The 27,471-nt window shown below is 43.7% G+C and overlaps 1 protein-coding gene across 7 annotated transcripts in view; it reads right to left on the bottom strand.

The window, feature by feature from the left end:
• The window catches only part of BRD3 (bromodomain containing 3), a 119,403-nt gene that overhangs the window by 33,353 nt on the left and 58,579 nt on the right, over nt 1-27,471 (bottom strand). For 5 of the 7 annotated variants that reach the window (XM_077479137.1, XM_077479131.1, XM_077479135.1 and 2 more), the window contains exons 8-10: nt 19,421-19,549; nt 8,650-8,877; nt 63-346 (exon numbers count right to left, since the gene is read on the bottom strand). In XM_077479137.1, the coding sequence (XP_077335263.1) occupies nt 63-346; nt 8,650-8,877; nt 19,421-19,549 (641 nt within the window). The remainder of the gene's footprint in view (nt 1-62; nt 347-8,649; nt 8,878-19,420; nt 19,550-27,471) is intronic. The other 2 variants (XM_077479136.1, XM_077479139.1) reach the window with 1 other exon arrangement.

Here is a 27,471-nt window from a genome sequence, read left to right as displayed (position 1 = left end):
ATTCCTGGGCTGATACAAGTTGAAGGCAGCAAAGCATTTTGCTTAAGTGCTCTTGTTCTTACCTATTGGGAGCAGGGACCACTGTAGTAGATGCAGTGGTGGTCGTCGTACTGTTCGCTTTCTTTGTGGGCGCTTTCTTAGGTGGAACAGGCTTGACCGGCTGGGCAGGTTTAATTTTCTTCTCCTCCTCAGTCTTCACCTTGTGCTTCTCCTTCTCTTTTTCCTTTTCTTTGTCTTTATCCTTTTTCTTCTTCTCTTTCTCCTTCTCTTTCTTTTCTTTCTTTTTCTTTGGTTTGTTGACCGGTGCCTGTGACAATGCAGCCAGTTGCTCATGTACAGCCTTCAACTGGGAAAGAAGATAATCATTACTGCATAGCATGATTTAAAGCTCACGAATTATAAAATTAAAGTGGCTCTAAAGGCTCAAGGGTTGTTTTGCATTAAGGCAAAAAAAAAAAAAAAAAAACTTCTGTAATCAGCCCCCCCTTATACTTACGTGAGCCCCATCATGATCCAGCACTGTGTCTGAGAGCTGCAACTCTCTCCTCACAGGAGGCGGCGGCAGAAGGGGGAGCCATTGGCTCCTGATGCTGTCAATCAAATCCTGTGGTGGGGCAGGGAGGGACGAGCCGCGCTGTTTGTGTCTATGGACACAGGCAGCACGGCATGAGAACAAGCCTGCAGGAGTGCCCACAGCTTCAAATGGGGGGCAGTCGCCAAAGTAGAGGAGACAGGAACACCGCTGAGGGACCGAACAAGGAGGAGGATAAGGCTGCATTGCACAAAACCAATGCACAGAGCAGGCAAGTATAACATGTTTAAAATAAACACCTCCCCCAAAAAAAAAAAAAAAAAAAAAAAAAAAGAATCCACTTTAAAACTAAAGACCAAGGGAGATCATGAAAATGTGCAAAGGGAGAAAAAACAAAACAAAAAAACACAGTAATTTACAAGTGCACATGTACAATAAACCAGAATTGTAACATTCAATATCCTTCCGACAGGAAGGATATGTAACCTTTTCACTTCCTGACCAATTTTAAACATATACGCCAAAATATGTTTTTTTTCATTTGAAGATTGTGCAAAACCCCAAAACACATTCAAACATTTGTCAAGGCAAAATTAAATAAAAATTATTTACATGCTGCAAGTACAAAAAAGCTAAATGTTGATGTGCAAAAAATATAATGTGCTCCTACGTTTCTCTTTGATACAACGTAAGTCATAAAGCATATGTTATCAGCCATGCTAACTTAAAGTAAAACTATAGCCAAAATGTTTTTTTTGTTCATTTTGGAGGGAGTAACTGAGAATAACCCGTCAGATTTTTTTTTTTTTCACATCTGTGTCCCATTTCAGAGATTTTTATGTACTTCCTCTCCCATAGTCACAGGAAATGCTTGCAAATTGAGGGAATTCCATGGGGACCAGGTCACCAGAACTAGTGTTACCATTGTAAGATATCCCCTCCATTACTTTTCCGAGGACAAAATTTGGGATTTTCTTTTAATTTTCAACGATAATGGTAAACAGGAAATATTGAGAGGGTGAATCTCCCTAACAGGGAGACAGACAGCTATAAAAACCTGACAGGTGTTCTAATCCTGTGCCACTCCATGCAAAACAAAAAAAAAAAAAAAAAAAGTTTTGCCTTTAATTTTACCTATTTGCTATTCTCCCCTGCTCATCTCCATAACGCCTTCTTGTGCACAGGCAGAGAGCAAAGAAGTTACCAGCTTTTCTGGCAAAATCAATAGGGAATGTTGTTGCACTTACCGAACAGATAACAAAACAAACTTTCAATGGCATATTTAGCAGACCAAAAGGGAACAAAAACGAGAGACTTTTTTTTTAAGGGCCAATATACACTTTTAAATATTTATGAAAATAATATTATATATATATATATATATATATATATATATATATATATATATATATATATATATATATATATATATATATATATATAGATATATATATAGATATATAGAAGAGATGGTAGTTGGAATTTATGTCCCACAATATTTGACCGTTTGTCAAACCTAGATTTTCAGTAAAAAAACAAAACACTCAAATGACTTTTTACATTACAGAGGCTATTGCAGACTGACCAGTGCAAAACTGCTACCTCATAAGCAGCAACAGTGTCAGCATCCAGTGTGTGCTCCTTTAATTGGCTATTTTGTACACAGAAAGATGTACCACATCTGATGGTACATTGAAGCACGTTCAAGTGGTTCTAAAGGTTTTTATGTGTTAAGGTAAAAAAAAAAAAAAAAAACTGTAAGAGGATCAACCCCACCCTCTTATACTTACCTGAGCCTGATCTCGATCCAGTGTTGTGAATGAGAGCTGTGACTCTCTCTGATCTCTCCCTCCTCACAGGGCGAATTTATAGCACTGTTGCAGGGGGATAGTGTGTCCTTTATTTGGTTGAGGAAGGAATTGGTATAGAAGGAACAACAACAAAAAAACATCACAGGACACAGTAGTTACTATATGGGTTATAGGCCACCTTCAGGTGACAGGACACTGGCACGCCCTAAATTAAAAAGCACACTTCCTATATAACCCCTCCCACTGGTGGGAGTACCTCAGTTTTGTAGTAAAGCAATACACGTGTATTCCAAGAAGGGAAGGGGGGCCTCTGTGTCCCGTTATGTACTTCAAAGAAAAGGAAGGTACAGGTAAGCGGTTATAAAAATCCTATTTTCTTATACATCACGAGACACAGAGCCATAGTAGTTACTATGTTGGATGTCCCATAGCAATGCCAACTGAAAGGAGGGAGACACAACAAAGTAGGACACAGGAGACTAGAGGACTCATAATGCAACCTGCAGTACACTACGCACAAAAGGCGATGTCCTCATGCCTTTTACATCTACTTGATAGAATCTGGTAAATGTATGGACTGAAGACCAAGTTGCAGCCTTGCAGATCTGAGCCATGGAGGCTTGGTGATGCACTGCCCAAGAAGCACTAACAGCCCTGGTGGAGTGTACTTTAATAAGAAAAAGGAGGAATTTTTTTTCTTTAAACCATACGTTTGAACAATCACTTGACGAATCCATTTAGAAATAGTAGATTTTGATGCTGCCTGTCCTCTTTTAGGACCATCTGGCAACACAAAACATTTGTTTATGTATCTGAGCGGTCACTCTCAATAGACCTCGACCGCTCTCACCACATCAAGAAAATGTAGTGACTTTTCTTCCACAGAAACAAAGCTCTGGGGGAAAAAAATGAAGGCAGAACAATATCCTAAATAAAAACGCGATACTACCTTCGGTAAGAATTCAGGATGAGGCCACAATACAGCCTCATCCTTATGAGCAACAAATACGGCTCCTTACCAGACAGAGCAGCCAACTCTGATACTCTTCTTGCAGAAGATATGGCAACCAAGAAAATAATTTTTCCCCCCGTCAAGAGGACCAAGGGAATATCTTGTACTAGCCCCCAAAAAAAAGCTGCTTCTATAAGCCAACATTACTAAAATTAAGTCCCAAGGGTTTAGGGGTGACCAAACTGGAGGATTAATCTGCGTTACCCCGTGAATAAAGTTACGAATCAGAGAGAGGGAAGCAAGTGGTTGATGAAAAGAAAGACCGATAAGGCCAATATCTGGCCATCAATAGTGCTCAAGGCCAGCTTCATTTCTAATCCTATCTGTAGGAATTCAAGGATCCTACCTATGACATATTTCCTAGGGTGTCAACCCCTGGATTTACACCAGACATATGCCTTCCAGATACTTGAGTCTGGAGGCTGGCTTCCTAGCATTTAACCAAAGTAGAACTACTGAGGCTAACCGCCTACGATCTTTCAGAATGTGGGTCTCAATAGCCAAACGCTAAATTTAGCGTTTGTAAGGTAGGATGGAATACTGGACTTTGCGAGAGGTCTGGCCAAAGTGGATGGCCCCGAGGGTTCCCCACCGCCATCTTTATGATCTGAGCAAACCAAGATTACCTGGGCCACACGAATCACCTCGTTTCCTTCTTGCTTGATCCTGCGAAGAAGAAAGCGTGGAAGCAGCAGAACAGGAGGGAACGCATAGATCAGTAAAAAGCTGATCCCACTGAAAAAATCAAGGCACCTGTTTCGTATGCCATCAGATCCCTTGTCCTTGACACAAAGTTCCACATCCTGAACTCCCCATCTTCCAGTATATCAACAGAAACATGACGGGGTGAAGGGACCATTCTCCCGGGAACAATTGTTGGCGACTCAAGTAGTCCACCTGCCAATGCACTATTCCCGGAATGAAAATTGCTAATAGGCAAGGAATGTTGTGTTCTGCCCAAGATAGAATACGATTCACCTCTTTCTGGGCCGCACGACTTCACGTGCCCCCTTGGTGAATGATGAAAGCCACAGCTGTGGCACTGTCGGATTGGATCCTGATAGGCCAATTCCGTAGTTTCAGTGTTCAGGCCTCGAGGACCAGGCGTACTGCTCGAATCTCTAGAATATTGATGGACAAGGTCATGGCTTATTTGGACCATTTCCTTAGGACAGAAGCTTCTTCCAGGACTGCTTCTCAGCCCAGAAGGCCGACGTCTGTTACCACCTCCCATGTAACTGGTAGAAAGGATTTCTCTTTTTGAAGATTCTTGGATATCAACCACCAATTGGGGGTCTGACGGACATTGGGGGATAAATGCATTGGTTCCCTTCTTGTTCCCAGTTGTCAGGATACAGTTTTGCAGCAGTCAAATGAAACCACGCATAAGGAATGGCCTCGAAAGAAGCCACCATCTTTTCGAACAAATTCATGCAAGCCGAATAGAAGGATTCTTCTTTGACTTAAGTTATTCAGTTCCCTTATGGAACAGATTCTTTCCTGGGGAAAAAAACATCCTCTTCTGAGCTGTATCAATGATCACCCCCAAGTACTGCAATCTCCTTGATGGGTTTTAGGAGGATTCCTCTAGGTTGAGAATGCAACCTAGTATCCCAGGTAGCTAACTGCGGTGACCAAAGTTTGGAACCGCACATGGAAAAAAGCATCCTTGATGTTGATTGACGCCAGAAGTTCTGCCCCTTGTAGGACAGAGACTACTGATCGGATTGACTCCATGCGAAAAGAACAGATATTCAAAATCAGTTAACAGCTTTGAGATCTAAAATGTGTCTGACATCCCCGTACAGTTTTGGAACCGTAGCAAAGGTTTGAATAAAACCCTAATCCTTGCTCTACCAAGGGGACCACAGATATCATTCTGAGACAATAGATGATCCAAAGCTAGAAAGAGAGAGACTTCTTTTCACTGGATCTCTGGGAACGTTTTTATCTGAGAAAACGAGGAGACAAACTCCGACATTGTTCCTCCCAGACCCTTGAAAACTATGGAAGCCTCCCCCCCCCCCCCATGTGAGCGAGTGGGGGCACCCTTCCATAAAGCTTTAGTATTTTATTTTGTGGGTTACCTCCCCCAGGTCCTCATTTGACCTTGGGACTGAGCCTGAGGTCTACCTCTTGAATCTTGATGGTGGAGGCAGTCATGACTGCCTGGAGGCAGATGACCCTGGCACTGGAAAAGAAGCACATTTAAAAAGAAAAATACTTAAACTTCTTAACTGGAAAAAAAGGGAACTTTTCCCATCAGAAATTCTTTCAATATACTTATCCAGATGGTCTACAAATAACCATTCACCATAAAAAGGGAAACTAGCCAAGAGCTTTTTCCATGGCGCTTTGGCTGACCATCTTTCAACCATAGGATTCTATGCACATGTACCAGCCTTAGCATGAACCGTGAGGGCTGGAGAACAGAATCTTTCATAGCGTCAACTGTAAAACAGAACACTTCTGATATTCTGGCCAAACCCTGGGCCTGCTGATCAGGAATAACTTTGAGTACCTCTATTAACTGGTCCTTTAAGGACTGAGATACTCTGAACGCCAGCGCAGGTTTGAATGACTGAACCTGCATATGGGCATTGTCTAATGGACAAGTCAGGTTTTTGTTTACAGAGGATATAGCAGCGTTAATTGCTGGACTTCCCCATAAACCCTTCCTCATAGAATATTGAGAACTCTTTCAGAGGAAAAAAAAACTTTATCTGGGTGCTCTCACTCAAAATATATAAGCTTTCTTAACCATGAATGGATAGAAAAAGCATGAACAGATTGGGGGGGCTTTAGTGAACCCAAAGCAGAAGTGGGCTCATCAACTGACTGCGTTACTACAAGATGTAGAGCGGACCAATTCAGTGAGTAACTGTAGACAACCTTTCCTGCGAGCTTGATACTTCGCATCAGGTTCTTCAGAAGAGGAGACATCAGCCTCTTCCTGGTCCTAGAGAGAAATTTGTCATCTCTCGCTCCTTGTTCCTCAGTATGAGAGCCCCGAGCAATGGACGGGGACCTGTTACGAATAGTCCCACTTTGGGATGCGATTAAAGCATAAAACTTACTTCAGGCTTAAAATAGTTGAAGAAAAAACCTCCTTAGTAACATATACAGGGGCTGCAGTGTTTAAAAGCAGCTGTAACACTTGCCCCTCCTTACGGCTCACGTGACCAGCCATATCACCCTCAGGGGAGGATGCCATCTTACTGGGATGGATCTAGGCTTCCGTGTGATTAAATATGCCTTTTTAGAGCCCTTTATTGAGGTGTTTTTAACCCGCTTCTGCCATAGCCCGATGCACAAAGCAGAGGTACTACCAGAAGTAATGCATCCACTGCTTGAGAAATAGTTCAGCTCTGTCACTGCTATTAATGCTCAGCTTGATGCAGTAGTAAAATGTGTCAAAGGAATGCCTGTGTCAAGACCTCATTGCTCCTTTGTCCCTCCTGCAGCATAAATACCACAATGGTGCTTAAAAAACAAAAAAACAAAACAACAACAAAAACAGACCTTCCCACGCTGGACGTTTGAGGATGCCAACGCCGCGCTAAGCCCCGCTCCGGCCCTTTTTTCCCCCTTAAAAATACCTTTTTCCAGCGTGAGCCCCTGATCCTATAGGAGGATCCACTGCGAGGAAGGAGGAATGGCGGAGCGAGCGACGTGCCGTTTTTTTAAACCTTTGGCACAAAGGGGGGCAAAGGGGGGTGGGTGTCCGATGGGGAAATGGAGCCCCCCCAGACTAAAGCCCCAAACACACTCAGATTTTCTGCCGATTTTTTCCTTCAGATTTACAAAAAACATATAATATGGAAGTCAAACCTTAGGAGTTTCAATTTGTATGCAATCAGGCAGGCCCTTGTACTACATGGTTTTGGTAAATCTGAAGACAAAAATCAGAAAATCTGATCGTGTGTATGGGGTTTTACCGGAGGTCTTACTGCATCGCATATGAGAAACTTGCTGTTTCCTGGACAAACATGCTCAATACAGCCCCCAGTGGTGACATAGGCATGACAACATTTACTGATTTAAAGGAGACATTCATAAGAAAATTTTTTTGTTTATTAAATTTCTTAGAAAACTCCACTTACCCTTCCCACCGCAGGGTTTCCAACAACGCTGCGCTAAGACCCCCCCCCTTCACGGTGGGTTACATTCAACCTTCAGAAGCTGGGGTTCCTCGGAGAAACCCACAATCCTGAACATGCAGTAAACTTTATGGACTTACTACCAAAAAGTACTGGATTCCGAAATCCAGCTCTCTAAGAGAAGCATTTACAGGCAAAACCTAGTTTCTTTGGATACAAGGCCTGGGCACCATTCAATTCGGCCTAAAAGACACTTGGAATGGATCCAGTCTGCATAGCTAGCCCCAGCAAGGATTGCTCCAGTGGAGCTCAGCACATCTTCACTCGTGACCAACACCTTAGAGACTGGTGAAAAAAACTGAGGTACTCCCACCAGTGGGAGGGGTTATATAGGGAGTGCACATTTTAATTTAGGGCGTGCAAGTGTCCATCACCTGAAGGTGGCCTATAACCCACATAGTAACTACTATGGCTCTGTGTCCCGTGATGTACGATAAGAAATAGAGCTTTTTAAAAGGCAGTCAAAGGTCAGGAGAAAGAAGAGGGTAGTGGGAGGAAAAGTAAAAAGTGATTAAGTTGCAATACCTTTCAATGGTTTAGAAAATAAGGACCTTCTGGATTAATCACATTCCCTATTTAAGACCAGTGGCTTGGTTTGGGTAGAAATCTATAGAATGGGCCATCAAGAGAGGTGAAACACTGGGTTGCCAACGACCGGGTATAAAATTGTATGTATAGGTGAGAGGTCACACTGCATGAAAGCCTGGGCACAGATCTTGATCCAGAGGCCTTCAAAGATTGTGGAATATGGGATGTGGACCATGGTAAACACCCCAAGGCAAAGGTGGAGGTTTCATTGCTCAATGGACATTCATTGCTTGTAGGGGCCATGCCTGCACCAGTCTAATATTCTGACCAAAAGGCAGACTGTGTTGTCTCTAGAAAAATTGTGGAAAGCTAGAGCGCCATGTGTTTTCAGTGAACATTGGAATTGTGTTTGAGTCCATACAAGCTCCGACTGAAAATGTTTTAAATCAGAATCCTACCCTAATTTTCTATGGTCAGTTTACATTAAACAGCTTATGTAAATTCAGTATTTCTACATTTGCTAAACAAAAACAGGCAAAAAAAAAAAAATGATTAAATGCGTTGATGAAAAGCAAAGAATGAAACAAAAGCGGTTCACCCACAAACCTGCAGAAGAGTTTTCACAGAGTATGTTGTCCTCACCTGCTCCTGGAGCTCGGCCAGCCGCGTGGCTCGCTCTTCTTCAGAGTCAGAGCTGTCAGTCTCAGAGGAGCTCTCCTCACTAGTGTGACTACTTTCTATGCTTTTACTGACCACTGGAGCAGGGGCGGGGGGTGGGGCAGGGGCCTCCACAGGTTCATCTGGCATCTTTGCAAATCTCATCTCAAAAACATCCTGTGGTAAAAAGAAGATCAGAAAGAATAAACACCGTAAATTGCAGCAACAAAGCCCAGAAAGTCTGCATAGTGCATGCATAGGATCGTGATGCAACGCTCTCCACCTTAACCATTTAGAAAATACAAAATATTCTCTGAATGATGACCGTGCCAAGCAGCCAACCTCCTATATTCACAAGGCATCATAATGGCCACCCCACACAGGACCCTGAAGAAAGTGGAGATCACTGGAGTATTGGTGCCTGCTTCAGTAATTTCCAGCTTCTAGGTGCATCAGCCAGGTATAGTATATACATAATTACACTGGTCCAAGCTGGACCAATGAAAATATGTAAAAAAATATACTGTGCCTGAAATTATTTAACAGTTTGCTACTGGAGAGAGGTTCATGCTGACTTATGTGACCCAACATGACAGTAATTTCCCTTACTGCTAACACGTCAGAAAATACTAGAGCCGATTTCAGGTGTTTAAAAAATAGGATTTTTCCTACAGCTTACCTGTAAAATCTTTTTCTTGGAGTACATAACCGAACACAGAGCAGTCATTACTATCTGCGTTATACGCCATCTACTGGTGAATGGACACTGGTAAATCAAACAAGAAGTCATCCCCTATATATCCCCGCCTATACAGGATTTTGTAGCAAGCAATAAACTTCCCAGACAGGAGGGGAGGGATCTCTGTGTCCCGTGATGTACTCCAAGAAAAGGATTTTGCAGGTACGCTATAGGAAAAATCCTATTTTCTTTATCATACATCACGGGACACAGAGCAATCCTTACTATCTGGGATGACCCCAAGCAATGCCTTTGAGGGGAGGGAGACAATTGCAGAAACTGCCACTATTACGGTTTGTAATACGTTGAGACCAAAGGCAGTCTTCCTTCATGTTCTTGGTATCCACCTGGTAAAAACCCTGTGGATGTATAAACTTAAAGACCTTGAGCACTGACACCTGATGGCAGACGGCCCAAGATACTCCCACACACCTGATACAGAATCTCTCCCCAGAAAAAAATAAAAATGGATTTTACCCTTTAAAACCATAGAGATCATTGATAAACTGGCAGATCCACTGCTAAACATTCAACCTGGATGCCACCTGCCCATCCTGGGCTCTTCTGCACAAATCAGGATTCCTGACCTGTGGCGACAACTCAAGTAGACCCTGAGCATCTGATCTACCTCTAGAGTAGGTAGCAATCTTTCTCCTGCCGACTGTGGATTAGGAGAAAAATAAAAAGCAAGACACTGTCCTGATTCGAGTGAAAACTAGAAAGCACTCTAGGCAATAGAGATGGATGAGGACGCAACATCACCTTATGATGTGAGACCAAGAACGGCTCATTGCATGAAAGAGCCGCCAGCTTTCACACTCCACTTAGTGAAGTGATAGCAACTGAAGAAGCAATCTTCCGAGATAAGGAACTAACAGTCTCCCAATTGGTTCAAAAAAATGGCCTCTGCAAAGACAGCCAAGAGCGAATCCCAGTCCCAAGGACACAAGAGTGGCCTAAAATGTGGGCCTATGCGGCACGCTGTATGAAGTATGAATCAAGGAGTGACAAACAATGGCCTCTGTAAAAAATGGATAGGGATGAACTGGAACCTTAAAAATGGTACTTAAGGCCAATTGCCTTTCACCTACTGATTGGAGAAAGAAAATAACATTTCCCACTCAGTCCTGTGGCTGCCACTTCCTTTCTACCCCAGGAACAAAAAATATTTCCAAGTCCTGTAATCAAAGTTCCCTGAAAGCAGCTTCCAGGGGCTCAACAGTGTGGGGATACAGGACTCAAGACCATTAGGTCTTGTTGCACTGGGAGTGTTCAAGGAGCGACCACGGCAAGCCTTGCTATGTCTGCATACCAAGTCCTCCTGGGCTAATTCAGCTAACACTGTTATCAGTGTTCGCAAAATATGTGGGAGAAGTCAAGACAGAGGGAAAGCATAAAATAAGGAAGAACTGGTCCCTAAGGAGTTACCAGTACATCTGCCCCTATTGCTGGTGGGACTTTCGTTCCAGACACAACCTGTTCCCACTTGTTGTAGAACTTGGAATCTAGTAGATCCACCTGCAGAGTTCACACTGCCATAGTGATAGAATCACTTTTGGTACTGTCTCAGACAGAACGTTGTTCACATTCCTGAGCTGCATGACTCCTGGTGGTTGATCTATATTATAGCTGCAGAGGCATTTCCAGATTACAACTACAACTGGTTTGTCCCAACATCCAGAGCAAGGCATACTGGCCAAAAATAAAGATATTGATGGGCAGTATTTTTTCCTGTGGAGACCAAGGCCACTGAACTATAGCCACCTTCTAACCAACTGGAGAAGCTGCCATCAGTGGTCATCTTCCCCCATCACTTCTCCAGATTTCGAACCACCAACATTAGCTCTGCAATACCCCAGGAACAGAACTGTCTGGCAATCCATTGCCTGGATCTTCATGTTCCAGACGGAGAGAGAATGATCCTCTACCTAAGACCTGGAGTAGGACTGTACATAGGGAATGTGCCTCGACCTAGATACAACTTCCCCCTGCAGAAATGTATCAAAAGGAAAATCTGGAACAGACTGCTTCCTGAACAAAGATTGAGGTATACCAAGATTGGCACCCCTGCGTTTTCATTAAGTCCGGCACTGGGCTGGGAGATTTGTGAACCCTCTGAGTTGTGGCCAGCCTGAAGAACAGAGTCACAAAAATAAAAAAGTTGACTTTGCACTGCAATTTGCAAAAACCCTTGAGGAGCCTGGGAAAAAACAGCACATGAAGATATGAGTCATTGAGGATTTTGGACCACGAAATCTACCTCTCGCAGAGATCAACACTAAATGGACAGAGCCTATCTGAAACAGAAGGATGTCCGGCAGCTTAAGCTCCAAGCTAGACCTTATGTCCCCATGGTTTTGGGACTGCTATAATTTTTTTTTAATAATGAACCCATACCTTCTGCTCCAAGAGTCAAATGCAATGCAAAAGACTGACGACTCTGTGGCAGACCCCAAAAGCCAAAATAGGCGTAATCTTCCAAGCTTTTGCAGGCTAACGATTGAGCAAAACCACCTCAGGAGACTTACAGCATCTGGTATTCCCAGGTAGTCTCACATGTTTGATCCTACTTAGGCTTTCGATCAGCAGAAATAAGGCACAACCAAGGTGATGGGGTCCATCTGATGAAAAATAAATGTGTCAGGAAAGTACTGCAATGCCAAATACCACAGTGGCTCAGATGCATCTGACACGACTGTTCATTGGGGGATGTGGACAGCGCCAGATCACTGAACCTGAGAGCGGTGCATCTGCCCCCCCAGGCTGCCTTTCCTTTCAGGTACCATTTAACTGGTATAACAGATAAATAACGTAGTAACTATATTAGCCAACCAAATACACAGTCCTCCAAGGATGGAGGCCCACAATAATGTTGGTTTAAAGCTATGCAACCATGCAGGTACCCAGGAATGCTGTTATGTAGGTACCCAAGTGTGCAAACATGCAGGTATACAAGTATTCTTGCCATTCATGCATTTATGAATGTAGTCCCAGGCAAACAAGCACACAGGTATGTAGTCCCAGGCAAACAAGCACACACGTATGTAGTCCCAGGCAAACAAGCACACACGTATGTAGTCCCAGGCAAACAAGCACACACGTATGTAGTCCCAGGCAAACAAGCACATATGTATACAGCTTAATGTAAATAAGTATATACGTATACAGTACAAAACATGCCAGTATACATTTAAGCAATATGAATTTATGGAAGCATGTGCTTATGCAACTATGCATTAAGGCAGGGGTGTCCAAACTTTTTTCAAAGAGGGCCGGATTTCATGAAGTGAACATGCATGAGGGCCGACCATTTTGCCTGACTTTTTTTGAACCGTTAAAATGAAATGCAAATTAAATTTTTAACCAAAGTTTATTGCAAACGGCATACTTTTCATTTCGTCACATGGATGACAAATCTACACAGGTGTTAAATCACTCTGCCTTTCATATATGACACCCCCAGATCCGTCCGCATATCGCAGTGCGATCTGCGCACACACACAGGAATCGGATCGCATGGTGTGAACACCCATGCGATCTGATTCTGCTGCGGACCAAAAAAAGGGTCCCGTGCGAGTTTGCTGCGGGAGCGATGCGAATTCAGCCATACTATCTGTATGGCTGAACTCGCATCGCTACGGAGATCGGATGTGATTTGCACTGCAGTGCGGTGCGAATCACATCCGGATCTCCCCCCGCAGCAGTGTGAACCCAGCCTTATTCTCTCTCTCTCGCTTTAATTCTCTCTCGCTTTATTTCTCTCTCGCTTTATTTCTCTCTCGCTTTATTTCTCTCTCGCTTTATTTCTCTCTCGCTTTATTTCTCTCTCGCTTTATTTCTCTCTCGCTTTATTTCTCTCTCGCTTTAATTCTCTTTATTTCTCTCTCTAATTCTCTTTAATCCTCTCTCTCTTTAATATTCTCTCTTTAATATTCTCCCTCTTTAATTCGCTTTAATTCTCTTTATCGGTAATTATCTTTACCTTTTTTCTCCTCTGTTCTGGCTTTCAGGCAGCTGACAGCGTGCGGCGCCGCCGCAAACAATCCGCGCCGCCAATCACAGGCACTGAGAGATCTGCAGCTGCTGCAGGGACAGCTCAGTGTCTGCTATTGGCGGCGTGTGCTGTCAGCTTCCCGGAGGCCTTGGACCGCCCCCAGCATCTGACCGTCAGTGGGAGGCGGGGATGAGAGGCGGGGTGAGAGGCACTAGCAGCCAATCACCGCCACCAATCCCCGCCGGAATCACAGGCTCCGGACCTGCCGCACACGCCTCAGCTTGTTAGAGAGGCGCTTGGGGTGTGCGGAGCCAGGCGGGCCATAATGCAGGAGAGGCTGGGGGCAAGGTGGGGGCCATACAAAACCGAACCGCGGGCCGCAAATGGCCCGCGGGCCGGACTTTGGACATGACTGCATTAAGGCAAAACACAAACACGTGCGCCCATGTAAACACGCATTTATGCGATAAGAATGTGTTTATGTAAGATATTTAATGCAACACGTAGCTGTGCAAACATGTATAAAACATGCATCTTTATGCAACCATGTGTCAACATGCATCTTTATGTAAACATTTATAAGCATGAAAGCATGCGTTTTATCAACCGTGCATTTCAGCAACTGTGCATTTTAGCCACTGCACGTTTTAGCAAGTTTGCAAGCATGCACCTGCTTAACTGCACTTGGCTCCATACTAGTCCTGAAGGATTTAACCAAGCACATTATACTGGAGACACAACTCCTTAAAATGCACCCATGCTCATGTTTTTCCAAACGTGTATAATTAAACATGCATTTAAGCAACAAGTTTGCATGCATGTATACTACACTGCACCTGCTTTCCAAGCAGTCAACAACACTTTAAAGTCAACGGCTATCCATACAGGGGTATATCGACTTACAGTTGTACAGTCCCCCTGGATGAGCAGTAAATATGCAGCATATAATCCCGACTTGTCTGCCACACAGTTCTCCCATAGTAAGTACTCACACTTTGTTAGTATTCATTGGCTGCTGTTATATCTCCAGAGTCCCTGCTGACTGCATGGCAACATGGCCACCCTTCCACTTACTGCCTATATAAGAATAGGCCATACTGAGTGAGCCTGCGCCCTTAGCAGCTGGAGGAGAAACAGCAGCCCACATGACTAAGAAGTACACAGAATGATTAAACAGCACACTGCCCCTAGTGGCCACTGGAAGGACAGACAGTCAGGTCTTTTTTTTATATGTTTTTTTCAAAAGAGAAACTGCAAAAATGCAGACTTACCATTCCGGCTGCAGGACTCTGAACATAACAGGAGTCCAATCTTCACCCATCACAGCGAGCTTTTTCATAAGAGACCTTCAGAGACTGGGCCCCCCTCAATCTGGGGTCCACTCCCCTGGCCCTGTATAGCACCCTGCAGGAAAGCACCTTGGTCAGAACAAACACTGCACATGGCTCCATTACGCAGGGTCCAGCGCCGTAAGGCTGCACTACAAGCAAACCTCGAGGAATCTTCTCGACTTCCAATGAGGCTTAGGTACCGTACATTTTGGCTGACAGCTTTTTCGATTGGATCTGACTGAAGTCCATGATTCTTAATAGAACCGCCCAGACCTCTAAGTATGCTCCAAGAACACACGGGCGAAAAAAATTGAGGTACTTCCTGTGTAGGAGGAGTTATATAGGGGAGGAGTTCTTGTTTGATTGATTTACCAGTATCCATTCACCAGTAGGTGGCGTATAAATGACTGCTCTGTGTACCATGATGTACGATACAGAAAAATGGTTTGGGTTGGAATTTTACATTGTACAGTAGAGGAATTATAGTCATAGATGATGGGACAATCCCAAACAATACACTGAGGGAAGGGCAGCATAATAACAAACAGGTTCACACAAAATAAAAAGGTCAACAGACTTAAAACTCAGGAAATAGCTTGAAGAACCTTGCAGCTGAAGCTTGCATCAGCAGAAGCCTGGACATCCATCCAGTAGAACCCTGAGAAGGTATGAACAAAAGATCACGTGGCGACCCTGCAAACATGCAAAACTGATGCTTCATGCTGAAAAGCAGAAGAACTGTCAACAGCTCTGGTGGAATTGGCATGGATAGGGAAGGAAGGAGCCCTTTGAGGTCATAAGCTCTGGAGATGAGCTGCTGAAACACCTAGCAATGGCAGAAGAGGAAGTAGGATGTCTCTTCTTGGGACCTTAGCCGCTTCAGATCTGCGCTATATCCAAATGATGGCTACGGCATGGACCTACTTTGCCGGGAGGGCATCAATAGACGCCCTCCTGTGCTCGAGTGGCCTGCGTACCCCCTGCAGGGCCCGCGCAGCGCGCTCTGTGACGAGAAAGTCTATGAGACTCGCTGGATCACAGATCGGCGTAAGGGGTTGATCTCTGGGAAAGACAGGGCCAGTGACACCAAAAGTTTCCTTCATTGGGGATTCTAAACATCAATACAATTTAAAGGAGGAAACAAACTGAACAGGAAGAAGGAGATGCTTGTTGAGAATAGAAGTGGCAGGATCCACTAAATGGATAAATTTTTTCATAAATTTTTTCCATAGAATGTACGGTAACTCAGCAAAGTATTTTAGAAGAACTAAATCTTTACATACTTGATTTGACCAATCTTCTTGCAAAGCACAAGGGAAAAATCCAGACATTGTCAACCATTTTGTTCTCATAGGAGGTGGTTTGGGCCAAGGAGATTTAAATGCTGCTAGTCCAAGGCTAGTACGCACCAAATGGTTAAGCTCACAGTAGAAACAATATGACAAAGTCTTAGATTGTACATCATAGCATGAAAGAGGGAAAAAAAATCCACTAGAGGCTCCTCTTCTGTGTTCAACTTTCCTTTCTCAGTATCTTATTTAAAAAAAAGGTTAGGCGGTTCAGGGTCACACACCTGAAAATATTTAGGTGATGGAGGGGCAGAAGAGTGCTCTTGGGTCCTGGAGACTGAAGGTTATAGAAAGGCATAAAGTTTTCCAAATAAAATCAGACATAACTGCAGTGAATCTGACATAGTCAGATAGGCCATCTGTTGTGGGCCTGAGAGGAAGCTAGAATTAAATGAGCTGGGTCAATATATGACCTTGCTCCAATGCAGGTGAACTGCTATCGCCCTGAATATTTCACTGGTTTTCCTCAGGTAAACCCTGTCTTGCCATACCAAAGCTGCAAGTACCCAGAGGGGACCAAACTTAACCAGTCAGGTAAACTCCCTAAGGCAGGGGTAGGCACCTTACAGAGGTGGATATCTACCTGAACAACAACATGGCAGAAGTCAAAGATCACTAAAATAATAATAAATAATAATAATAGTGATGCGCTATGAATATTCAAAAAAAACTAAAGCACACGGTGCAAAAAGTGCAAAGACCAAGTACAGTACAGTGACCACCGGGGGAGAATACCACCAAACCAACTCAACCCAGCACTGTCAAAATCGCAAAGTAATTAGAAACAATGTGCCAATCCCTATATCATCACCAAAATAACCAATAAATATATAGACCATAAATAGATATTAAAAGTGCAATGTGCTATATGTGTTGATAAAACAAATGGGCACGGGGGGAAAAATTCCACACACCACGCCTAATGCTAAACCCTATAAGAGTGCTAAACGATAATATTAACACATCAGTGTACAATGTATCGAGTGAAATGACCGTAGAGTCAATGCAACAATCAAGGTAAAAAAAAATTATTATGTGTATGTATAATATATATATATATATACTGTTTCCCCTAAAATAAGACCTAGCGTGATTGTCGGTGTTGGCTGCAATATAAGCCCTACCACCCGAATAAGCCCTACTCTGTTTCCTCAAAAATAAGCCCTACCCTGAAAAGAAGACCTACAAGGACTTTAACTAGGGCTAATTTGGGGGGTAGGGCTTTTATTGCAGCTATCACCGACAATCACACTAGGTCTTATTTTAGGGGAAACAGGATAGATAGATAGATAGATATATATATATATAGAGATAGATATATATATATATATATATATATATATATAGATATATATATATATATATATATAAAAATCATGTAACAAAGTGCATGGAGCAATATAAGGGCAAACGCCCCAAAGGGGTCCTAATAATCCTGAATATTAGGGACTATAGTAGTACAGTTCAAAGAATAATGGATGATATTAAATGCTAAAGACAGCCACTCCTGAGCATATAACAATTATTATTTTAGCTTATATTTCTTTTGGTAACTGACCACGTTAAGGTGTTTGCAGCTGTTTTCATTCAGGCACATTCCACTGAGGTTCCATATTTGCGCTTTAGTAATTTTTGTTTCAAAGATCACTGGTGTTGCCTCCTTACACTAATTATAAACCTTTATTTGCTTACCATTGTGTCACAATCATGTGCATTGCACGGAAATCATGGGTTTAAGTGGTGAGGAGGCAACACATCACCTCCTCACCACCTGTCAACCACCCTCAGATGACTTATGAGCAGCAGTGCCTGCTCCACTTGTGAATGAGCTCTCAGTTGCATTCGGTCGCTGCACTCTTAGGACTTGTTCACATGTAAATGCCTGTGGTTGAGCTGTGGTTTTAGCGCCCCCAGTCCCTACCCCCTTCAGCTGGTGAGGCAACAGCCAAAGATGTGCACATGCTGCAGCAGGTATTAAGCCCCCTGTTGCATTTTGTGCATGCTACCGCCTGCCAATCGCGACCCATTCAAGTAAATGGGATCACTCAGCATGGGACAGGAGCCAGTACTACAGAGGAGGCACTGGCTTGTGTGGTTCTTGTTCCCTAGGACAGCTCCAAGTAGTCCTTCTGTATTGCACTCTGTTTGATGCTCTGGGATGGTGGGTCGGCAAGCCCAGACTGTGATCTACAAGTTGCTGACCTCTGCCTTCAGGGAACTTCAGGGTCTAGGTGCCAAAGGAATGGAGCATGGTCCTGCATAGCATCCTGCAGCAAACTAAACTTGTTGCACCATTTTCCAAGGTGAGCGCCAAACACAGTGTGCAGTGCCTGAAGCAAACAGGCCGGAACTGACCAGGTACAGTTCACAAATGTACATCATAAGTAACCTGAGGCAATATGCAGTTGAATCCTGATAGAAGTGTCAAGAAAAAAAATTAATGGTTTAGAAACGTCTGGAAAGGAGAGGAGGTTCATTACCTAGGGACACTAGCAAAAAACTAAATCCAAAGGAATGGGTGGGGTTCTATGAGGGTGCAGTGGGGGCATTCCCAGCAAATCTTTTGCAACCGTCCAGTCATCTTAAGGTAGCCACATATAACCTATGGTTTGACTACAAGTGCTGTGCCCTGTACTGTAGGATTAAGATAGCAATTTTACTGATTCTCCTCTTCCACAGGCTCCCTGCACAATGTAAGTCTGGTCCCTGAAGCCTACTTTCCTCTATGCCCCAGCAGTCGCAGGTCCTCCAACATCATCAAGACCAACGCAGGGTCTATAGCCCTTCGCTGGACATGAGGACACAAAGGAACAAGTCCACTGCTGGGACTTAAAGAAGCGGCAGCTGCTGCGGAACACTGGATGCCAATTGTACCCATCGTGAACTCTGTTTATCTGGCTCCATCCACCATGTTCAGCCTGACTCTGAACAGTGTCCAGAAATGTCATGCAACATTATGCGATTATGTAATTTAAATTTCATATTTATTCACATGCAGCCTAGAACTTTATTCTATGCATGGAGAAAGGTCCAGCTTAGCTAGTTAAAGAAAGCATGTCAATATCTGTATTGGGTAAAATGGATCAAAAAAGACATTCATATACAAGAGGATCGCAAACATCAAGAATAAAGATAAATTCAAACAAAAAATGCTGATCTCTTTGTCAGGGTGGCATAAATTCTTGTGCTTGCAGATGGTGTAGTCATATTCGCTAACCTTACTATCTGTAAAAGGCTGAGACACACAGTATAATATGCAGCAGTGGTGGAGCGTGGCAGTCTAACAGTGTGTTTGCATGCTAATCACCTGCAATTTCCTGGCCATGGCGACTACCTCATGGTCAGGTGGGTTATACTTGTAACAGTTTGAGAACATTAACCGTATATCGGCAGCAAAAGCCTGAGCATCTTGATAATCCCGGGCATCCATTTTTTTCTGCAATGAGAGACAAAGTAATACATTGTGAGGTTACACCAGCTGGTGAGAGAATATATAAATTATTATAAATCGCTCAAAATATTAACAAGACTAAAAAAGAAAACAAACATACTTCTCCACTTTTAATCAGTAATATAAAATTTGTATCCCAAAAAGCACAAACCTGTTGCTGCAACTGCCTTAAAATTGTCAGAGGCTGTCAGACCCCTTTCACACCAGGGAGTTTTGCAGGCGCTATAGCATTAGAAATAGCGCATGCAATCCGCCCTAAAACTGCTGCACCATTGTCTGTAGTGTGAAAGCCCAAGGGCTTTCACACTACAGCGGTGCACTAGCAGGACGTCAGGAAAAAAAAAATGCCAGCAGCTTCTTTAGAGCGGTGAAGGAGTGGTGAAGGAGCGGTGTGTTTACCACTCCTCCCCATTGAAATCAATGGGGCACCGCTGTAATACCGCCGGCAAAACGCTGCTATTGCGGCGTATTGCCGGCGGTTTTAACCCTCCCTTGGCCGCTAGCGGGGGGGAAGAAGTAGCTAGCGGCCGAAATGCGCCGCAAATCCGGCGGTAAAACACCGCTAAAAATAGCGGCGTTTTACCGCCCACACCATGGGTGGTGTGGTGTGAAAGGGGTCTAAGCGATGATCGGATGTTGGTTTTCCAGCATGCCTGTTCAATAAAAGCCAGTTGTTAGACCAGCTTCGGTCAGACAAGCTGCTGTACACACAGTCCAAATGTCAGCTGGTTTCTCTTGAACCGGCTGATATTCAGCCTGTGTGTACCAGCCTTTACACTTCCATCTGGAGTACCCAAATAGTGAGTTGCTCACTCTGAACATCCTCCATTCAGAAAACCACTTGCATCCTTTACAGAATGCAAGGTGTTCTGTGATTGAGGGAGGAACAAGGGCAACCTGCTGTCATGGGTTTGCTCCAGCTAGAAGACTAATGCAGCGCACACACACGATTGGACTTTACGGCGAACCAGAGTCCATCGGACAATTCGATCGTGTGTGGGCTCCAGCGGACTTTTTCTTCCTAAAAGTCCGGCAGACCTAGAAATAAGACTGGCTTCAAATTTGTCCACCGGACTCGGCTTTTAGCAGACAATCCGGTCGTCTGTATGCTAGTCCGACGGACTAAAACTGATGCTAGGGCAGCTATTGGCTACTGGCTATGAACTTCCTTGTTCTATTTCATCACGTTCGAATCCGTCTGACTTTTGGAGTGATCATGTGGGGCCAAGTCCTTTAGTTTGAAAGTCCGGCGGACCTCAGCTGCAAAGTCCGTCGGATTGTCCACCGGACCAAGTCCGTCGAAAAAGTCCGGTCGTGTGTACTCGGCATTAGTCTCAGCACCAGATGTTCAGTGCTTACTGTACAGGCTGAATAAATGAAGAGTTTTCTCAAACACAGCTTTAATGCATTACATCTTTTGTTACTGTGGCTATAAAAAGGTAAAACCAGAGCAACAGTTACAATTCACTGTCAAAAATCTTTCATATACTGAACTTTGTGGAACACACATAGACAGTATTACACATACATACACATCCATCAACAATTTTACAGGATACAGAACAGCATGTCATTTTTTTCCCTTTAGAAAAGTACATTTTAAATAAAATGACCACTAAGCATTTAGACCAAAAAAATAAAATAAGAATGTTGGACAATGGCAATTCAACTTAAAATGCTTGTAAATTCTCAATTTTCTTCACCTTAATGCATTGTATGCATTAAGGTGAAAAACCTTCTGTGCTGCAGCAGCCCCCCAGAGCTTCCCGTTTTTCTTACCTGAGCCCGTCCGTTCCAGCGGCGAGTATGAGCCCAGCGACTCCAGTTGATTTCTCTGTCCTCATGGGACAGATTGATAGCAGCGGGAGCCGATGTCAATCTAGTGACATGGGATGCAGGGCCAAGTCCTGCTGTCTGTGTCAATGAATGCAGCAGCGGGACTTGTGACGTTGCCCCCATGGAAGAGAAGGGCTGTCTGTGGGGGCACCCGATGAAGAGGAAGAACCAGGAGGGTCAGCAGGGCACCCCAGAAGAAAAGGAGGATCTGGGCTGCTCTGTGCAAAACCCTTGCACAGAGCATGTAAGTATTACATGTTTATTTAAAAAAAAAAAAAAAAAAAAAACACAACACCCTTTATAATCACTTTATAACTAAGTATAACTACAGCAGAAGAATTTCTACATACCTGTAATTCCATATATTAGTGTACATTACAGGACACAGGGGGAGTGTATTCACACACCATTAGCTATAGGCATGTACCATAAGAAAATTGGGACACTAGTAAAGCCTATAGGACAGTGATGGCGAACCTTGGCACCCCAGATGTTTTGGAACTACATTTCCCATGATGCTTAACTACACTGCAGAGTGCATGAGCATCATGGGAAATGTAGTTCCAAAACATCTGGGGTGCCAAGGTTCGCCATCACTGCTATAGGAGGACCTGCCCCGCCAGGCACTTCCCTTATACCTCTATCCCACTTAATAAGTGCTCCATTTTGAAACAAGGAACAGCAGGGGGTCTATGTCCTGTACTCCAAGATATGGAAGTTACAGTCAAGTCAAAATTCCTTCCAATGTGACATTAACAAGGTTATAGTGAAAAAAAGTGTTAGAAAATAGTTTCACACAACTACTCTTCAGGCCAAAAATGATTATCTAATTGTACAATACAAGACACAGGCAATGTATTCATACACCATCCCCAAGCAATGAATAGAAGACAGGGCAAAAATTAGGAAATCAGAACTGTGCCAATGAGCCCACATTAACAAGGGTCAGAAAACCCAACCTCAAGTACCGCTGTGAGGATCTCGTGGGCAAAAGTTGGATCCGCAACCAAGTTAAAGCTTAAAGGGGTTGTAAAGCTTAATTTTTCATTTTCTAACTAGGTTCCTTTAAGCTAGTGCATTGTTTGTTCATTTACCCTTTCCTTCGATTTCCCTTCTAAATGTTTTTTTTCTTTGTCTGAATTTCTCACTTCCTGTTTCTCCTCAGTAAACTTCACACCATCATCCGAGCGGTGTTTAGCGAGCCAGAACAGCTTACTGAGGAGGAACAGGAAGTGAGAAATTCAGACAAAGAGAACAAAGAAAAAAAAAAACATTTAGAAGGGAAAACGAAGGAAAAGGTAAGTGAACCAACAATGTACTAGCTTAAAGGAACCCATTTAGAAAATAAAACACAAACCTTTACAACCCCTTTAAGGTGGTATTGCCCCAAAAAACAAAAATGTAATATATCACAGCTTACCATTTCTTAAACATGGTGGCAGCATTAGTTTAAGCTCTAACACTCTAATACATCTGCAAAAGAGCTTGTTCTGTTGAAAAACAACCTACTTACTGGCTGAATCACCAGATGAAAATAAAGGAAAGAAAGCCTGAAAAAGAAAACTAATGAAGACATTGCATCTAAGAACTGGATAAGTTGTAATATGTTTGCTTTTGGTGTTATTATTGCTTTAAAGTGATTGTAAAGTCATTTTTTTTTTTTTTTTTTTTTAGAAAGCAAAACAAGAACATGTTGTTATACTTGCCTGCTCTATTGCAGTGGTTTTGCACATAGCAGCCTGGATCCTCCTCTTCTCGGGTCCCTCCCTCCTGCAGAGTGTCCCCACAGCAAGCAGTCCATTCAGACATGGAGCTTCAGTTCGGCCCGTCCCTCTGTCTCCTGATTGACTAACTGAATTTGATTGACAGCAGTGGGAGCCAATGGCACCGCTGCTGTGTCCCAGCCAAACAGGACATCGCTGGCCAGAGATAAGGCTCAGGTAAGTATTAGGGGGTGCTGAGGAGGCTGCTACACACAGAAGGTATTTTATCTTAAAGTATAGAAAGCATTAGGATAAAAAAGCTTCTGCCTTTACAACTCCTTGCAGGGAAGCATCTGAACCCAGAGAAAGTGGAGGCTGATATGATAGACTGGAGGTAATATAAAGGCATTACGATTACATTTAAAGTAAATGTTTACCAGTAGTGTGCATTATAATTTAAAATGATTATATCCACTAGTACTACTTTAATATAAACGATTTATATCTCCCTTCCTCCTATTTATAATGTATATCCTACTTCTGGGTAAAATATAATTATATATTGGGCAGCACAGTGGTGTAGTGGTTAGCACTCTCACCTAGCAGTAAGAAGGTCACTGGTTCAAAACCCAACCATGACGCTACCTGCCTGGAGTTTGCATGTTCTCCCTGTGCCTGTGTGGGTTTCCTCCGGGTACTCCGGTTTCCTCCCACAATCCAAAGACATGCAGGTAGGTTAATTGGCTTCTGGCTTCTGTCCAAAATTGGCCCTAGTATGTGAATGGGGACCTTGGATTGTGGGCTCCTTGAGGATAGGGACCAATGTGGGTGTAGAATTGTACAGGGAAAGGGCCAATTGTAGACACTCACTCAGGTTGAACTGGATGGACTGGTGTCTTTATTCAACCTAACTAACTATGAAACTATATTATTACTTTCACTGTTTCACGGTATAAATGAACCCCTTATAGTAGTGATTATCTGCTCTTTTTGTACTAAAAAATAAAACTAACATTAGCACTTTAAACCACGACAGGTGATACAAAAAAACAAAAACAAACACACACATGCTTCTACTACTAAACATCTTAGGCCTGGTTCACACTTATGCGTTTTTGCAGAAACACACTACAGTTCATTTAACATGGTTTCCTATGGGAAACGTTCACATCTATGCTTTTTTTAGCTGCTGCGTATTTGGAAAGGAATTACTTATTTCAATGCATAACTGTGCTTTTTTCGGTTCAATAGACTTCAATGGAGAAGCTGCAAAAAAGCATGTAGTGCATTTTTGCAGCAATTTGTGTTTTTTAATCTGCCCAACAAATATGCCAAAAAATAAAAAAAAACATAACCGGCTGACTCTCCTTCCTCTGACAGATGCAGCGGGAGGGGCCAAGAATCCCCCACTGACAAATCGAGAGGAGAAAGCCGGCCATGCGATCGCAGATCTCGGCTATGAAATTAGCATTTACAGTATTTTTTTTTTTCTATAAATCAGACACTGCAAGAGGAGACAGCGCTGATGCATTAATGTTATAGTTATTTAAGCAGCAGGAGCGGAGGAGATGGGCACTGTCACTAGCACAGGAGGAGACAGATAGCAGGGTTGCGGATGACAGAGGCATGTAAACTGACCATGATGTCAGGGCTCAGCAGCCGTGATGAACCATGGTCCGTTTACAGGGGGGGAGGGTAGAAACTGGCAGGATTAGCCAGCTTTTTTCTTTTTTTTTTTTAGGTGTTACATGGGGCCAAATGACAGCACAAGCACTGTGCTGTATAACATGCTTTAAAGTGGTTGTAAACCCATCCCAAAAAAAAAAAAAAAACCTGCAAGACAAAAAAGGCATAATGAGCTAGTATGCATCGATGACTAAGCAATGATGATGTTGTGAAATGCGTCAACCGTTTGTCCTGCTTCTGTTGTCACGTGAATTTTGACCATTAAATAAAGGCTTTCATCGGGGTGCGGCTGTCCAGAATCAATTTTTTCAATTTGAATCGTATACTAGCTCATTATGAAATACCTTAGATCGGGGATATGCAATTAGCGGACCTCCAGCTGTTGCAGAACTGCAATTCCCATGAGGCATAGCAAGACTCTCACAGCCACAAGCATGACAGCCAGAGGCAGAGGCATGATGGGACTTGTAGTTTTGCAACAGCTGGAGGTCCGCTAATTGCATATCCCCGCCTTAGATCAAAGCTGGTGCATCGGTCCCCGTATATCACTGTGACCGGCGACATGTCTCCAAAACGTTACTTACGGGTTCACGGGCACCGGTGCTGCGATTGGCCAGAGCAGCGATGATGTCACTTCCTGCGCGTGCCGGAGCTGCTGGTCATGGCACATCAGAAGAAGCATTGGCACAAACCAGCCGTTTCTTCAATGCGCCGATAACATCGGTAAATGCTGATACAATGGATAGCTCCTAAACCATGCAGGTTTAGGACATATCCACGGCACCTACAGGTAAGCCTCATCATAGGCTTACCTGTAGTGAAAAGTGGTTTGAAAGGGTTACAACCAATTTAAAGGAGAAGGATCCATTTTAATTTTTTTTTTTTTGGGTTAACATATTTCTTAAGATAATGATGCTGGGCCTGAAGATTACTTGTAACTAACTATTGCCACTTTAATTCCACTTTATTTATATCACATTGAGGACCAAAAGTCCCCTACGTGATATAATGCATTTGTGACAGGTTCTCTTTAAATGAGACACCAGAGGCGAGAATTTTTTGTTCAGTTTAGATCTTGCATAGATGTCATATTTCCGACACTCAAAAGCGGCTACAAGCCAGGAGAGGAAAATTTACAAGAAGATAGGGTTTGCAGTTGCACAGCATCAACAAGAAAATCTCCTGGCTTAGGGGTGACTTTAGGAATGATATCTAGCCAACTTGGACTATAGCAGCGACAGTTCAGTCCCAGGGGTTCTGTACAACAGTCCAGGTCACAAAAGTGGTTCTTAAAGAGGGACTGCACTGCGTAAAAAAATATTAAAAGCCAGCAGCTACAAATACTACAGCTGCTGACTTTTAATAAATGGACACTCACCTGTCCCGGGGTCCAGCGATGCCGGCAGCCGAGGCCGATCGATTGCTCGGCTCTCGGCTGCTGCCGCCACCATTCTAGGTGAGGGAATCAGGAAGTGAAGCGAATCGGCTTCACTTCCCGGTTCCCTACTGCGCATGCGCGAGTCGCGCAGCGCAATAGGAATTGTCCGCGCTGTTTCTGGGACCCGTGTGTGTCCCAGCAGACAGCGCGGCAGGACAGGAAGAGGCATAGACTCCTGTGGGAGTCTATGCCCGGAAGTGGGTGTAAATACCTGTCTTTGACAGGTACCTGCACCCCCCCTCCCCCCTGAAAGGTGCCAATTGTGACACCAGAGGGGGGGAGGGTTCCGATCAGCGGAAGTTCCACTTTAGGGTGGAACCCCGCTTTAAGCCCGAAGGTTTTTTTTTTTTTTTTTTTTTTACCTTAATGCATGTCTACGCATTAAGATTAAAAAAAAACTTCAGAGTCACAGAAACTCCCCCAGACCCTCTTGTACTTACCTGAGCCCAGTCCCCATCGAGTGCCATTCATGAGATCAGAGGCTCTCCCAGCTCTGTCAGTCCTAACTGGGCAGATTGATAGCAGTAGGAGCCATTGACTCCCTATGCTGTCAATAAAATCAGATGAGGCAGCAGTGGGGGGCGAGCCACCCTATCTGTGTTAATAGACACAGGCAGGGCGGTTCAAGAGCCCCACACAATTAACCAGATAGAAAGCAGCATTCTATGGGGGCACTTGCCCAAGGGGGCCCAAAGCGCCAGCAGGGGAGCCAAAAAGAGTAGGATCTGGGTTAATCTGTGCAAAACCATTGCAGGGAGCAGGCAAGTATGACATGTTTGTTGTTTTATTAGAAAAAACAAAGCTTTAAATATTACTAAGGGCCGGTTCACACTGCGGGTGATGAGGCGACACGACTTGCCTCGCCGCGATCTGACAAGTCGCCCCCGTTCTGTACAATGGAACCGTTCTGAGAGGAGCGACTCGAGTCGCTCCGACTCAGAAAAAAGGTTCCTGTACTACTTCTGGGCGACCTCGGGGCGACTTGCATTGACTTCTATACAGAAGTCATTTGCAAATCGCCGCTGAGGTCGCGGCAGGTCGCGGCGAGGCAAGTCGGTGTCGCCTCGCATCGCCCGCGGTGTGAACCGGCCTTAAGGCCTCTTGCACACTGCAGCTTCGAAATGCTCAGTACAGCTTTTTCTGTACTGAGCTAAAATACAGCCCATTCATTTTAATCTACCTATGCACATAGGTGCATAAACAAGTGCCGTGTATTCTTCAGTTAAATTTTTTTTTTTTTTTAA

Source organism: Lithobates pipiens, unplaced genomic scaffold (genome assembly GCF_037356315.1).
Source record: "Lithobates pipiens isolate NorthernLeopardFrog02 unplaced genomic scaffold, aLitPip1_a1.2 Scaffold_14, whole genome shotgun sequence".
NCBI classification, from domain to species: domain Eukaryota; kingdom Metazoa; phylum Chordata; class Amphibia; order Anura; family Ranidae; genus Lithobates; species Lithobates pipiens.
This window is presented reverse-complemented; position numbering and strand designations above follow the sequence as displayed.